General features: G+C 42.8%; 1 protein-coding gene across 2 annotated transcripts in view; it reads left to right on the top strand.

Annotated features, from left to right (window-relative positions):
- Window positions 1-14,006: 14,006 nt before the first annotated feature.
- The window catches only part of cops4 (COP9 constitutive photomorphogenic homolog subunit 4 (Arabidopsis)), a 64,162-nt gene continuing 62,557 nt past the window's right edge, over window positions 14,007-15,611 (top strand). For both annotated transcript variants that reach the window (XM_048529468.1, XM_048529478.1), the window contains exon 1: window positions 14,007-14,131. In XM_048529468.1, coding sequence (XP_048385425.1) covers window positions 14,058-14,131 — 74 coding nt within the window. In that variant the 5' untranslated portion in view covers window positions 14,007-14,057. The remainder of the gene's footprint in view (window positions 14,132-15,611) is intronic.

Genomic DNA, 15,611 nt, shown 5'->3' with positions numbered 1-15,611 from the left:
TGGATAATCCCAGATGGACAGCATATGCCCTCAAAGCATCCCAGAGTCAAACATTATTCCCAACTCATGGTGTACCTGCATGTGATCAATCAAAGTGGAAAAGTATTGTAAAATCTGAAAAAAACACTGTAATATATCTGTTAAGGAATAAGAAAAAAATCCAGAAATGTAGAATTGAAATGTTCAAACATTGAAACAAAGTAAATTTGGGATAAGTAGTATTAAGTTTTGTTAGATACTTCAAGAATCTTCATCGAGAATGTGCACAGACCAAAGGTCAAGCTGCCTGATGTAGTGCACAAACCTGCATGCAACTCATCTTCCCAACTATTCAAGCATGAAAGTGACCCTCAATCCTGAGAGACTACCTAGGAAAAAAGAGATAAACACAATGGGCAAACAGAAAAGCAACATTAGCATTGGATTTCTTCTCCCTCCCCTTTGTAAAAGCAATTACTCTAAATTACAGCCACATGTTAGAAAAAGTTCTATTTTATCATAAATATGAAAACCCTTCAACTGGGTCACCCGTTCCACTCAGTTTCTTGGCTGATATCACTTTCAGGAACTGCGTTTGTGTTTTAAATTTTCTTGATTGCAAACTGTAGCTGGTAATATCAACTGTGCTACTTAAAACCAGCCGAGAACCAATCTACAAAACAATACTTCTTCCTCTTCTAGGCTCTTCCTACTTTGGTACTTGAGCACTCATGTCTGTTTTTTTCTCTGTCAGTCACCCATTCCCATTCCAATTCACTGTGTTTAAGTCTCTCATTGCATCTTCTCAACAGGCTTAGGACTCCCTTTTCTCTTTGTTCTTGGCCAGCCCATCTTCTTCACTTGTCTCACCACATTTCCTCCCTCTTTCATCAATACCATTTCTCTCGTTTCTCAGCTACTTTCATCAATGCCCTCACAATCTTCACTGAAACCCTCATGTTCCTCGTTTTGTCCATTCTCATTAATCTATACATCTGTCTCAACATTTATATCTTATTAGGAACCAGTTGTCCTTTGCTGTTGCTTAGATTTGTGTACTCACTAGAGGGTTATTGGCATTTGGATATAAATCTACTTACCAAATTGGATAGCTGACATGAATGGAAATGGCACCCACGTGATCATGCTTTAGATTGAAAATTGAAATTTCCTAGACTTTAGCTGGATTTAGATTTGTTTCAAATTTCCATTTCTGAACCTATGTCTTCAGGTTTATAGAGGGCAGCATGTGGGAGGAGTCAATATGAACGTCACAATAGCAGTCCTGAGTCAAAGAGGAGAAATTCAGACTTTGTTCCTCTTCTGTTTCTTATTGAAACAGTGCAAATACAAATATTATATAAGGGCAAGATTCAGTTCACCCCCATAGCCTCCACAAATCAAACAACAACAACAAATGTTTTGAAGAATGAGAGGTGATTTTATTAAAATTTATGAAATTTCTACAGGGTGGATGTAAATGGATGCCTTCACTGGCTGGTGGCTCAAGAACTTGGGGACATAAACTCCGGATGAAGGGTAAGCCATTTAAGATTGAGATCAGCAGCAATTTCTTCATTCAGAGGATGGTGAATCTCTGAATGAGTGTTATGGAAGTATGCATGATCAAAACAGAAGTTGATCAGTTTCTGAAACTAATGACATTAAGAGATATGAAGACAGAGTAGGAAAGTGGCAACGAGGTAGAAGGATGGCCAAGATCTAATCTATTCGTGGGCATATTGGATGTTCTGAATTGCCTATACCTGTGCCAGTATTCCCGCAGCTGATGTTTATATAGTGCCTTTAACATGATATAATGTGCCAAGACACTTCATATGGGCATTAAAAAACAAAATATGATAATAAGCAACATAACATTTGGGTCAGCACAGTGGCTCAATGGTTAGTACTGCTGCCTTCATAGCACCAGAGATTTGGGTTTGATTTCAGTCTTGAGTACCTGTCTGTGTGGAGTTTGCACATTCTCCCTGTGGGTTTCTGCTGGGTTTCCTCCTACAGTCCAGGGACGTGCAGGTTACATTGGTGGATTGGCTGTGCTAAATGAGAATTATGGGAAGAGGGTGGGAGGCTGAATCTGGGTGGGATGCTCTTTGGAGGGTCAGTGTAGCCTTGATGAGCTGAAAGACCTCTTTCTGCACTTTTTGGGTTCTACGATAAGGAAATGTCTGGCCAATTACAAAGTTGTAAAGGGATTTGTAATAAAGATAAAACTGTTAAATCAAAACATTGCATTACTCTGAATTGATGTGAGTCAGTGATGACAAGACTGGTAAAGGAAGGAGACTTAGTGTGAGTTAAGATACAGACAACAGAGTTTTGGATGCCTTTAAGTTTATAAAGGGCAGCATGTGGGAGGGAGCCACAATGGAAGCCACAGTAGCAATGGAGTAGTCAACTCTAGAGGTAGCAACGACCTGAATGAGACTATCATCAGCAGATGAGCTGAGACTGACACATTCAGATGATTTTACAGAAGTTGGGAAAGGTGGGCTAAACAATGGGCAAATATATCGTTGGAAAATCACCCAGTGGGGAAGGATAATTAATTAACCAGTGTCCACAAATGACCTGAACTGGATCTCTCCCTTAGAGTGAGACAATTAGTTATGTGTAGCTTGAGAGGCACCACTTCTCAAATGTGGGAGGGCAAATGAGGAGGCAGGACTCATGAACTATCAGACCCCAAACAGGGATTGCATTAACACTATTGGCATTGTTCTGTACTGCACTCCAGCCATTAAGTCAACTATGTTGACCACAATCTGGTTTAGTCTCAAACTGTTGACTGGGAAAGGGACACAGTCAGTAGCTTGAGAGCAAACTTTAAAGAAGGGACAAAGTTCAATAGCCTCAGTCAAACCAATACATAATAGGAAAAAAAATTCTGCTTGTCCAGTGCTGGATGTCGGCTAAAGCAGTCTGATAGTTTAGCAACTGTGGAGAAGGTGAAAAAGGTAATGGTGAGGTAACGTTGTATTGTTGTTGGCATACTTGTGAAAACCTACTCTGTGCTTTCAACATGCATACAAAAAAAGGTCAGGATAAATTCTTTTGGCTGGGGGGGTGGTGGGGGGAGTCCAGAGATAAAAATATGACAGAAGAAGGAGAAACCATTGCAAGTGATACAATAAGATAGATAAGAATGCAACTGATTGAGAGCAGTCCCACTTACTTGGCTCACAGTAGAGAGGCTCTGGAGGAGCATGGCATAGTCAACCTTGTGAAAGACTGCAGGAGAATCAGGAGTGATATTTACTTTTGTCACAGTCACACTGGATGTCATTTATAACTTTGATAAGAGCTATTTTGGCGCTATGGTGAGACAGAAACCCGACTGAACAAATTAAAACATGAAGTTCTGGGAACCATTGGTACAGGTTTGGTAGGTGACAAAATATTCAAGGACTTTGGAGAGGATACGGAGGGTCAAGATGAAGCTGTAGTTTGAAGAATGTTACTATCAAAGGATGACTTTTTTTCAGAGAGGAGTGGTAATGGCAGATTTACAGGGGCAGAGACAACACATGAAGACAGGGAAACATTGATAATATTGGCTGACACGGGGGACAAGGAGGGCAAGTTTTCAGCTGTTCCTTGGAAATTTGGAGAAATTTGAAGGAGGAAGGGTCCATGAACAAGTTGTACTCGGATAGTACATGATGGATGACAGGAAAGATACTCAAGAAACATGAGAGTACAGGGTTGGGCAGATGGAATTTAGAGGAAGTTCGGCTCAGTGATCCAGTGAAAGGGAGTTATGAAGCAGAGTCAGCTGATTAGATAAATTCCCCGCACTTAAGTAGAAGTGAGAATAGAGGAGACAGGGGAAAGGAAGTGAAAGATAGTTTGCAGCAGAGAAAAGAAAACCAGGCCCATCCTGGACAGTGAGGATTTTTTTGCAAAGATCCAACACTGTCACACAGAGAGTGGCCTCCTTTTACGCTATCGAAAGGCGCACAGCAGCCAGTACAACTGAACCTGAAAAGAGAGATGTATCCTTTGGAGCAGAGGATTAAAGGAATTTTAATATTAATGAAAAAAAGTGTCAAAAAATAAACCCATTCCATAGAATAACAGGTGTGCAGGACAACAGTATGATTAAATTGAATTGTTTCTTTGAGCATTTACTTTCTCTGATTGCTGGTAAAAATTGTAACCAATCAAATTTTAAGGGATGGCTCACAGTCTGATTGAAGACAAAAATATTTTGCTGTATTATAGACCTTGAAACATTTTCTATATTTAGGGTATTATATAAATATGAATTGTTGTTATGGGGTTTGGTGGATGATAGTGAGTGCTTTAGGAAGATAGGAATAACTTACAATAATGTAGAGCCAATCACAAGCTCAAAACATTTCAAAGTACTTTAGAGCCAGTGAATTATTTAGAATTGTTAAAGAGGAAAAAAACTATTTTGCACACATCAAAGTTGAAATATCAGTTAAATAATTCAACAGATAATCTGTCTAAGGTACCCTTCTCTAACAGTATCCCAACCCAACATGATCTATCACATTATAATAAAGTGTGAAGCTGGATGAACACAGCAGGCCAAGCAGCATGTCAGGAGCAGACGTTTCGGGCCTAGCCCCTTCATCAGAGAGGGGGATGGGGTGAGGGTTCTGGAATAAATAGGGAGAGAGGGGGAGGCGGACTGAAGATGGAGAGAAAAGAAGATAGGTGGAGAGGAGAGTATAGGTGTGGAGGTGGGGAGGGGATAGGTCAGTCCAGGGAAGACGGACAGGTCAAGGAGGTGGGATTGGGTTAGTAGGTAGGAGATGGAGGTGCGGCTTGGGGTGGGAGGAAGGGATGGGTGAGAGGAAGAACAGGTTAGGGAGGCAGAGACAGGCTGGACTGGTTTTGGGATGCAGTGGGTGGAGGGGAAGAGCTGGGCTGGTTTTGGGATGCGGTGGGGGAGGGGGAGATTTTGAAGCTGGTGAAGTCCACATTGATACCATTGGGCCCCTCCACCGACATTCTCATCCGCCTAGCCGAACTCGTCCTCACCCTCAACAACTTCTCTTTTGATTCCTCCCACTTCCTACAGACTAAGGGGGTGGCCATGGGCACCCGCATGGGCCCCAGCTATGCCTGCTCTTTGTAGGTTACGTGGAACAGTCCCTCTTCCACACCTACACAAGCCCCAAACCCCACCTCTTCTTCCGTTACATTGATGACTGTATTGGCGCCGCCTCTTGCCCCCCAGAGGAGCTCGAACAGTTCATCCACTTCACCAACACCTTACACACCAACCTTCAGTTCACCTGGGCCATCTCCAGCACATCCCTCACCTTCCTGGACCTCTCAGTCTCCATCTCAGGCAACCAGCTTGTAGCTGATGTCCATTTCAAGCCCACCGACTCCCACAGCTACCCAGAGTACACCTCCTCCCACCCACCCTCTTGCAAAAATTCCATCCCCTATTCCCAATTCCTCCGCCTCCGCCGCATCTGCTCCCAGGATGAGGCATTCCACTCCCGCACATCCCAGATGTCCAAGTTCTTCAAGGACCACAACTTTCCCCCCACAGTGGTCGAGAACGCCCTTGACTGCGTCTCCCGCATTTCCCGCAACACATCCTTCACACGCCGCCCCCGCCACATCCGCCCAAAGAGGATTCCCCCTCGTTCTCACACACCACCCCACCAACCTCCGGATACAACGCATCATCCTCCGACACTTCCGCCATCTACAATCCGATCCCACCACCCAAGACATTTTTCCATCCCCACCCTTGTCTGCTTCCTGGAGAGACCACTCTCTCCGTGACTCCCTTGTTTGCTCCACACTGCCCTCCAACCCCACCACACCCGGCACCTTCCCCTGCAACCGCAGGAAATGCTACACTTGCCCCCACACCTCCTCCCTCATCCCTATCCCAGGCCCCAAGATGACTTTCCACATTAAGCAGAGGTTCACCTGCACATCTGCCAATGTGGTATACTGCATCCACTGTACCCGGTGTGGCTTCCTCTACATTGGGAAAGCCAAGCGGAGGCTTGGGGACTGCTTTGCAGAACACCTCCGCTCGGTTCGCAATAAACAACTGCACCTCCCAGTCGCAAACCATTTCCACTCCCCCTCCCATTCTTTAGATGACATGTCCATCATGGGCCTCCTGCAGTGCCACAATGATGCCATCTGAAGGTTGCAGGAACAGCAACTCATATTCCGCTTGGGAACCCTGCAGCCCAATGGTATCAATGTGGACTTCACCAGCTTCAAAATCTCCCCTTCCCCCACCGCATCCCAAAACCAGCCCAGTTCGGCCCCTCCCCCCACTGCACCACACAACCAGCCCAGCTCTTCCCCTCCACCCACTGCATCCCAAAACTAGTCCAGCCTGTCTCTGCCTCCCTAACCTGTTCTTCCTCTCACCCATCCCTTCCTCCCACCTCAAGCCGCACCTCCATCTCCTACTAACCTCATCCCACCTCCTTGACCTGTCCGTCTTCCCTGGACTGACCTATCCCCTCCCCACCTATACTCTCCTCTCCACCTATCTTCTTCTCTCTCCATCTTTGGTCCGCCTCCCCCTGTCTCCCTATTTATTCCAGAACCCTCACCCCATCCCCCTCTCTGATGAAGGGTCTAGGCCTGAAACGTCAGCTTTTGTGCTCCTGAGATGCTGCTTGGCCTGCTGTGTTCATCCAGCTTCACACTTTATTATCTTGGATTCTTCAGCATCTGCAGTTCCCATTATCTATGATCTATCACATCGCCCACTCTACCATCCTGCAAGTCTATGTCATCCAGCAGTTAAATTCTGGCTGATATTTACCATGTTAGCCTCCAGAAATTTGCTACCTCAGAAACAAAGTTTGTGACATTCAATGTCTTATTGAGATTCGTTCTGTTAACATCCTGGCACTGAGAAAAAAATTGCTCACAGGCTAAGCTCTCTTTGCCCTTCCCACCCAATGTGTTCTTTTACTTTGTTTGGGGATGTTAATTATGTCAGCAAAGACTGTTTTTAATATCCATTCCTAATTTCCTGTGAGAAGGCGATGAGTGATTGCGAACCTGAATTATCACAGCTCATCTGGTATAGTTCCATCCATAGTTGGTCGAGAAAGGGAGATTTAGGATTTTAACCCAACCACAGTGAAAGAATGGTGATATTATCCTAAATCAGGGTAGCGAGCAGTTTGGAGGGGATTGATTGTATTCCCATGCAATTGCTCCCCTTTCCTAGGTGGTCCAGGTAACAGATTTGAAAGGTACTGTCGAAGGAATTTTGGTAAATTGTGGCAGTGTACCAGCATATTTTATAATTGGTGCACACTGCTGTCACTGCACATCATGGTGGATTGAATGGATGTTTAAGGTTGTGGATCAGATACTGATCAAATCAGCTGTTTTATCTTGGATAGTGCCAAGAATGTTATTGGAGCTACACTTTTCTAGGCAAATGGTCAGTACTTCATCATGCTCCTAACTTGCACCTTGTACAGGCTTTGGGGAATCAGGAGGTGAGTTACTCATTGCAGAATACTCACCTGATTTTATAGCCATGGTATTTATATGGCTATTCCAGTTTGGTTTCTGGTCAAAGGTAACCTCCAGACTGTTAATAATGGGGATTCAGTGATGGTCATGCCCTTGACTGTCACAGAGAGGTGGTAAGATTCCCTCTTGTTGGAGATGGTAATTACATGGTACTTGAATAGCACAAAGGGTACTTGACACTTATCTGACCATACTAAGATCTTGACATGTCTTGTTTCATACCCATACACACTGACTACATTAGCATCTAAGGAGTCACAACTGGTGCTTGAATATTGTGCACTTATCATCGAACAGCTCACTTCACACCTTATTGAGGGAAGGTCGTTGATGAAGGAACTGAAGATGTTTGGGCCTATGAAACTATTATGAATTCCTGCAATATTGTTGCAATATCCTTGGGCTAAGATGTTTGATCTCCAACAACCACAATCATCTTCCTTGGTGAAAGGTATGGCTCCAACCACTGGGCAGTTTTTCTCCCAGGTTCCCATTGACTCTAGTTTTTTCAAGGGCTCCTTAATGCTCTCCTCAGCCAAATTCTGCATTGATGTCAACATTTCCTCTTGAGTTTAGCTATTTTGTCAATGTTTGAACCAAGGCTGTAATAAAGTCAGGACCTAATTACTTTTTATTCTATTTGTGGGACATGGGCATCACTGGCTGGCCAGCATTTATTGCCTATCCCTACTTGCCCTTGAAGTGGCGATGGTATGTTGCCTTCTTGAACCATTGCAGTCCACCTGCTGTGAGTTCTGCCTCAATACTATTAGTGGGGGAATTTCAGGATTTTGACCCAGTGACTGTGAAGGAATGGTGATGTATTTCCAAGTCAGGATTGTGAATGGCTAGGAGGGAAACTTGAAGATGATTGCGTTCCCATGTATCTGCTGCCTTTGTCTTCCTAGATGGAAGTGATCATGGGTTTGGTAGGGGCTGGGCCTGCAGAACCCAAAGTGAGAATCAGTAGGTTATTGCTAAGAAATGCCATTTGGTAGCACTGTCATGACTTTTTTTGTTACTTTCTTAATGATTCTCTCGCTTCTTGTGATCTTGCCATTTTTGGGAATTTTCCAGATTACTGGGTGGATGCAATTGTGTACCTTTATCTGGAATATCTTAGCATATGTCTAATTATGGAACATTAGTCTTCTGCACTTTGCTGTAATGTTGGTGTGTAGTGCCTTTAATAATTCCTTTATATCTGATAGAGTGAACTGAATCGGCTGAAGATTGGCATTTGTGATACTGGGGTGTCAGAAGAAAGCCAAAATGAATCATCCATTCACCACTTCTGTCTGAAGATGGCGTCAGCTGTTTCACCTTTGATTTTTGAAATGATGCCGCTGGGATCTCCCACCATTGAGGACGGAGATATTTGTAAACTTTCCTCCCACACCTATTAATTCTTTAATCATTCCCCCCACCCCATTCTGAACTGGATGTGGCAAGGCTGCAAGTTCAGATCTGATTGGGTGGTTGTGGGATGACTGTACTCTACCTATTGTATGCTGTTTGATGTGGAAGCAGTCCTGTGTTGTCGATTCATTGGGTTGACATCTCATTTTGAGTTATGTCTGATGCTCCTCCTGGCAAGTCTTCACACTTGTCACTAAATCAACACAAAGCTGCAGAGGAACATAAGCTTTCTTCTCTTCTTCTTAGGCAGTCCATCAAGATTGAGATGATCTCCCTTCACTATGGATCGATGGGTTTTGAGCTGGCAGGTATTCCAATGTGGGAACTGCTGACTCTGGCATGTGTTGGGCAAATGGTGCCTGAAGGTTTGGTTGGAGGATTGTGCACTCCATGTGAAGCCTTGCCCTTGTTTCTACATGTTCTTAATGTTCCTGAAGAAAGGTTCCTTTACCACCCTTGAACTGATCAACTTGAGTTCAATAATCAAAACTGTATATGAAAGGTGATGCAGGATTTCCTTTGAGACTTTCTTGAATGACTCAGTAGCTAGATTCACATCTTGTTGTCTCATTAGGAGATATTCTGTAGAGGTGGACTTGAAAAGGAACAGACTTGGAAACCTTTTGGTGTTGCCCAATCTAGCTTTAAGGCCTACATGTTTCTGATAAGGTGTTTGCTGCTGTGCATTGCTATGTTTGAAGACTACCCCTGGTTTCTCTCTGGTTGTTGGGGTAATAAAATGCTGTGGTCAGTTTTGATCATGTGACAACTTTATCAATACTTCTAATATCCACCCAGAATGATTTAAAGATGCCACACAATGGAGAATGGCCTTGCTTACCAGTTTTGGACAAAACAGGTTTCTCTGCAGCTCTTTCTTTTAACTTTAGAACTTGGAGACAGTAAGTTCAGGAATTCACAGATTTTGAGTTTTAAGTAGGACCACAAACAATGGAGAATGTGAATTCCACGAATTAATCCACATCCACATCCACATCTTCGAATGTCCAAGGTGTTTGGTGGGAAGGGAAGGAAACATTTAATCCGCATTCGCTTAGCAACTTCCTGGGAGCTTAGAGGAAGTTCTGAGTCTATGCAGAAAGTCACCTGGTCCTTAGAGATTGTTTAATATCCTCATTTAAAAGTAAAGACCATTCCAGAAAATCTAATACAAAATATAGTCCATGTTTAAAGTTATGAATACAATAAGCCTTTACGTGGATGATAGAAATGAACAAACTGTCGAATCAGAAGACCATAAAACTTGGGAAAAGAACAATGGTCTGGTATTGTTATCAAGCTGGTGTTACACAAAGGATGGTGTGAGATTCAAAACGCAGTGACAAGCACTTTACAATGGATGTGTTTAGGACGAGCAGCCAATGTAAATCAGTGAACTCAGCATTGATGATTGAGCAGGATAGGAAAAGTCAAAGTCTACAGAGAGTTTAAACAGGTTTTAGGGGATGTTTTTTCTTAAAATCACCTTGACCCATAAAAATTAGACTGAGACATTTGGAAGCTTAACCATTGTTTATTCGTTCATATGCAAGTGAGATGCATTCTTCCAAAGAGGGAAATGGATCTTCCCCGTACTGTTACAGAATGTCAATTTTTATATTACCTTTACGTGGATGCTACATTATTTGAGTGTACCAATCACCAGTAATACATGTGAATCCAATCTTTCAATCATGGTCAGATTCCACCGCTAACATTTGAATAGTAAAAATAACACTAGGGCACATGCACACGAAGGAGGGGAAATTTCTGACAAAAACAGAAGTTGCTGGAAAAGCTCAGCAGATCTGGCGGCATCTGTGAAGAAAAATCAGGGTTAATGTTTCGGGTCTGGTGTGGAAGGGTCACTGCTAGACCTGCCAAGCTTTTCCAGCAACTGAGATAATGGGGACTGCAGATGCTGGAGATTCCAAGATAATAAAATGTGAGGCTGGATGAACACAGCAGGCCAAGCAGCATCTCAGGAGCACAAAAGCTGACGTTTCGGGCCTAGACCCTTCATCAGAGAGCTCTCTGATGAAGGGTCTAGGCCCGAAACGTCAGCTTTTGTGCTCCTGAGATGCTGCTTGGCCTGCTGTGTTCATCCAGCCTCACATTTTATTTTCCAGCAACTTCTGTTTTTGTTCCTGATTTACAGCATCCACAGTTCTTTCGGTTGCTATGTCTATGATCTTGTCTTGATAAGACACTTAACTTTTAATATTAGAAATACACGTGTTTATTTCTCCAGTTCAATGACTTAATATTTTAGGGTAGCAAAGCTGGCCTTCTTCTCAGATGAAAGGGTGTTTGAGGTAACACTTTCTCCTTTCTTGAGTCCTATGTGTTTTGTTAACATCCCTGACTCCAAGCAACCTTAATATGCTAGATTAATTCAATTAGTTTTCCTAAACTATATTACTTACTGCAAACACTTTCCTAAAATTTATTAAACTTCTTTTTAACTGATTTTTCCCATTTCAAAGGGATATGCAGCAAAATCACACTCAAACTGGATGTATGACAGGAAACAGCAAGGTTTTGGGCATGTTGAAAGTATGGTGTGTGAAGGAAGGAAGGCTGGACAAGAAAGCAATGGAATAGTCAAGTTTAGACTTAATATAATGTGGTTGAGAGTTTCAGACATAGGTAGAATGTCATAGATGGGTAAAAATGGATAAAATTTCCTGAAAGATAGCGCCTTTATTACCTGTGCAAAATTTAATGTACACAGGCTATGTAAGTAACACAGACAAATTCTACTGTACTGATTTATAGATGCTTTATATTACACACTATCTGTGCTATAGAATCATTACATTGAGAGCATTACTAATAGCTATCATAGCACTACCTAACGGGATAGGGATTTTATCTGCACATGAAGCAACTGACTATTACTAACGACAGTAGAGAAACTGACTATGAACAACTTCAACAGTATTGGAGCACCTGCGTTATGACACATATAAACTAATAATTGCAGAGAAATAAATTTATAAAAAAAAAGTGGACTGATCTTTGTAAAAATTCAAAATACTGAAACTGAAGCATAAGTGGATTGGAGTGATACTGCTAAAATCATTAATCATTGTTGACTTCAAACAGTGAATAGGTTCCCCAGACATCATCCAGAAAATTTTATTAGTGCTTATTCTGCAGAGGAAACCAGCTATATGTCAATCAGGGTTAGATTTACTTATTTCCATTAACAGAAACATAGCAAACAACCATTATGATACCAACAATCGCTTCATTAACACCTTTGCGATGTTGGTAACATTGGTATTTATTGCTCAGCCCTAAATTCATCTCTCTGATCAGAATTTTCCTCATGCAAAAAGGCAGAGATTGTAAGTCTACTTTTTCAGGACTATCATTTAGAATCTATTTATTTCATGACTGCTAAGTTCTTGTCTGAGAGAGTGGAAATTCTAGGATAAATTAGAGCAACTGCACTTACTACATTCTATAAAGTCAAGGAAGAAAGGGGATATGTGGAGATAAGATCACTGATTCTATTCTCTCCTCCTTATCCAGTGGAGATTATTGTAAAATGATTTCAGTATTTTAAACCGAATGGATTTTAACCTATCACTAAATTCAGCAAATTCATTGCATTCAAGCATTTTCTACTCTGCTCTGTCCTATCCTGACGGATAAATCATGTAAGTTCCAGCAATCATCCAGCATTTAGACAATGAATCTTCTTTGTCTTTGATCGTAGACAATTACTGTGGTCAGGGTATCCAAAAGTGAGTGGAGAAGTAGTAGAGTCAGTCTGTATTCTATCTTAATTCACATCTCTAGTTTCAGGAAGGATTGAGAGAAAATGATCAGGAATGTCAACCCTTTCTTATATTTTTCCTTTCTAATTCAAAGATACTAAGGCCATTGTTTCCAAACAATTTTGACCCTTTATGTGCAGCTCTTTAACTGAGATAGAAATTGAAAGTTCAGGCACAACTGAAAACAATTATTCATTGTAAATTATAGGAGAGATCATGTTCAAACTCAACTTTTCTTGATAAAATTGGAAGATACCCTCTAATGATGATAGCCCTTCAGTCCATTTGATCTCTGTAGAAGTCCTATCTCTGTTCTGATAGACATTACACTGTGAAACAACAGCAAAAGTTAGAACATTGAAATAAAAAACAAAATGCTGCAAATACTCAAAAGGTCTGACGGCATCTGTAGGAACAGAGTTAACTGTCAAGTCAAAAAATACTTATTCATAACTGATAGCAGTAGAATGTGATTGTTATATGGCATTGAAATGTGGGAGGGGTTAATGTAGAAACATGTCTGGGATAGGGCCAAAGATGGGAGAAATTGACTAACAAAATGCCTTGGAGCAAAAGGCAAAGGGAGTGGTTCTAGTAAGGGAAAGTGTTTTGTCCAGAGTAAGCACTAATGCCAGATTTAAAATTTAAACAAAGCCAAACAGATTCTACATGCTGATTTATCAGCACTCTCCACTCATATAATATGTATGTTTATTCTATTAATTTGGTATTCTTGTTTTATAGTGATAGCATCCCTACCTCTGAGTCAGAAGGCCTGGGTTCCAGTTCCACCTGCTTCAGGGCTCTGTAATAACATCTCCAAACAGGTTGATTAAAAACATTTAAATTGGCATTCTTACGAACTGTCCTGCTGAGTGCAAAACAAAAAAATTTTTGACAAAATGTGACTTTTCCAACAATATTACCGTCCTAATTGTCTTTTCTTTCAGGTCATTTTTTCACTCTCATCTGCCTTATCCCAAACCTTCCCTTCTGTCGTTGCTCCCCATTTCAATGGCAAAGAATTGACATCTTACTCAAAACGTAACTGTTTCTTTCTCCATGGATGTTGCCCAGTCTGCTGAATAGTTCATCATTCCTGGTTTTATTGAACAAATAGTGCTGGGAAGACGGTCACCTTGTTATTTGGGAAAGGACAAAAATTGCAAACGTGTATTTCACAAGTGCTCTCTGGCACTGAACTCTGCGTCTGCGTCTGCTTCTGGAGGACTATAGTAGACCCCCAGCGGGCAGGTGGCGCTGTTGCTCCGATGACGGACTGTGTAGGACGCTCTTGCCGCCAGTTGAAGCTCCTTGTTGGGGGGTGGGGGAAACATGGCGGCGGCAATGAGGCAGGAGTTGGCGGTGTTGATGAACTCCAGTGGCTCTCACAAGGATCTGGCCGGCAAGTGAGTGAAACGGGGAGACTGGGCGAGCGTGTAGAGGCGGCGGGCGGACTCCCCTTCCCCCACCCCCGGCAGCTGTCGGAGCTTTGCCGCCTGTGGGCTGACACTCAGCCGGAGCCCAGCCTGAGGAGCGGTTCCTATGACAGAGAGACTCCCCGCCCCCTGCTTTCTCCAGGCTGATGTCCAACTGTCTCGGCTCTGTCCCGGGGCACCATAGGGTTGTTTGTTTCAGCCTTGATGAGTAAAATTGTCTCTCCTCTTGCTACAATCTACGTGAGGTTTAAAAATCTGTTTTACGTTTGATTGAGGGAGTCACATTCATATCAGCTTTTAGTAAAACGTCCATTTCAGAATCATTTCGAGATGGTAAGAACTGCCTATGCTGGAATCAGAGATAAACACGGCCATTTCTGAGGAAGGGTCCCGACCCGAAACGTCAACTTTCCTGCTGCTCTGATGCTGCCTGGTCTGCTGTGTTCCTCCAGCTCCACACTGTGTTATATAATAATCATTGTTACTTATTAGACATTTATTGCTAAAATGATCGACCACAGAAATTTTCATTTCCTCCGTTCATGGATTCCAAATTTAAGGGTCTCCCCACCCTGTGCTGCAGAGACATCAAACTGTATCGATCGTGGTCATGCCAGATCCGATCTGCAGTCTGTGATGCGACAACAATTGTTGTGAGGGCAGTAGTTGGGTACCCAGTGAGGATTCATAGTGCTAAAGTGTCATACCCTGTACCGTCAAATCTCCTGCAAACCTACAGTGTTACATCAAGAATGACCAATCACGCAAGGTACCCGAGGGCTACTTGTGGCTATGGGACTTATCCCTGAGCTGTTGAATTTACCGGTATAAAATACAAGTGCTGTTGTTGACCACTATTTGTCACGTGGTCACAGCCTCTGTACACTGACGTGAGTGTGATTGGTATGCTCTTTAATTATGCACGAAGAGTGCAATTTTATGTTTTCATTCAAAATTTTTGGTCCTAAGGAAAGGTACAAGTACAGCTGGACAAAAAAAATGGTAAATACAACACTGAGATAACAAAGTGTGGAGCTGGATGAACATGGTAGGCCAAGCAGCATCTTAGGAGCTCAAAAGCTGATGTTTCAGGCCTAGACTCCTCTTCAGAAGAGGGGGAGAGGGAGAGGGGGAGGTGGATCAAAGGTGGATAGAGGAGAAGATGGGTGGCGAGGAGACGGACAAGTTCAAAGGACAGAGATGGAGCCTGTAGAGGCGAGTATAGGTGGGGAAGTAGGGAAGAGGTAGGTCAGTTTGGGGAGGATGGGCAGGTCAAGGGGGCGGGATGAGGTTAGTGGATAGGAAATGGAGGTGCGGCTTGAGGTGGGAGGAGGGGATAGATGAGAGGAAGAACAAGTTAGGGTGGCGGGGATGAGCTGGCCTGGTTTTGGGATGCACTGAGGGGAGGGGAGGGGAGATTTTGAAGCTTGTGAAATCCACATTGATAGCA

The sequence above is a fragment of the Stegostoma tigrinum genome, chromosome 1 (assembly GCF_030684315.1).
Source record: "Stegostoma tigrinum isolate sSteTig4 chromosome 1, sSteTig4.hap1, whole genome shotgun sequence".
NCBI lineage: Eukaryota > Metazoa > Chordata > Chondrichthyes > Orectolobiformes > Stegostomatidae > Stegostoma > Stegostoma tigrinum.
This window is presented reverse-complemented; position numbering and strand designations above follow the sequence as displayed.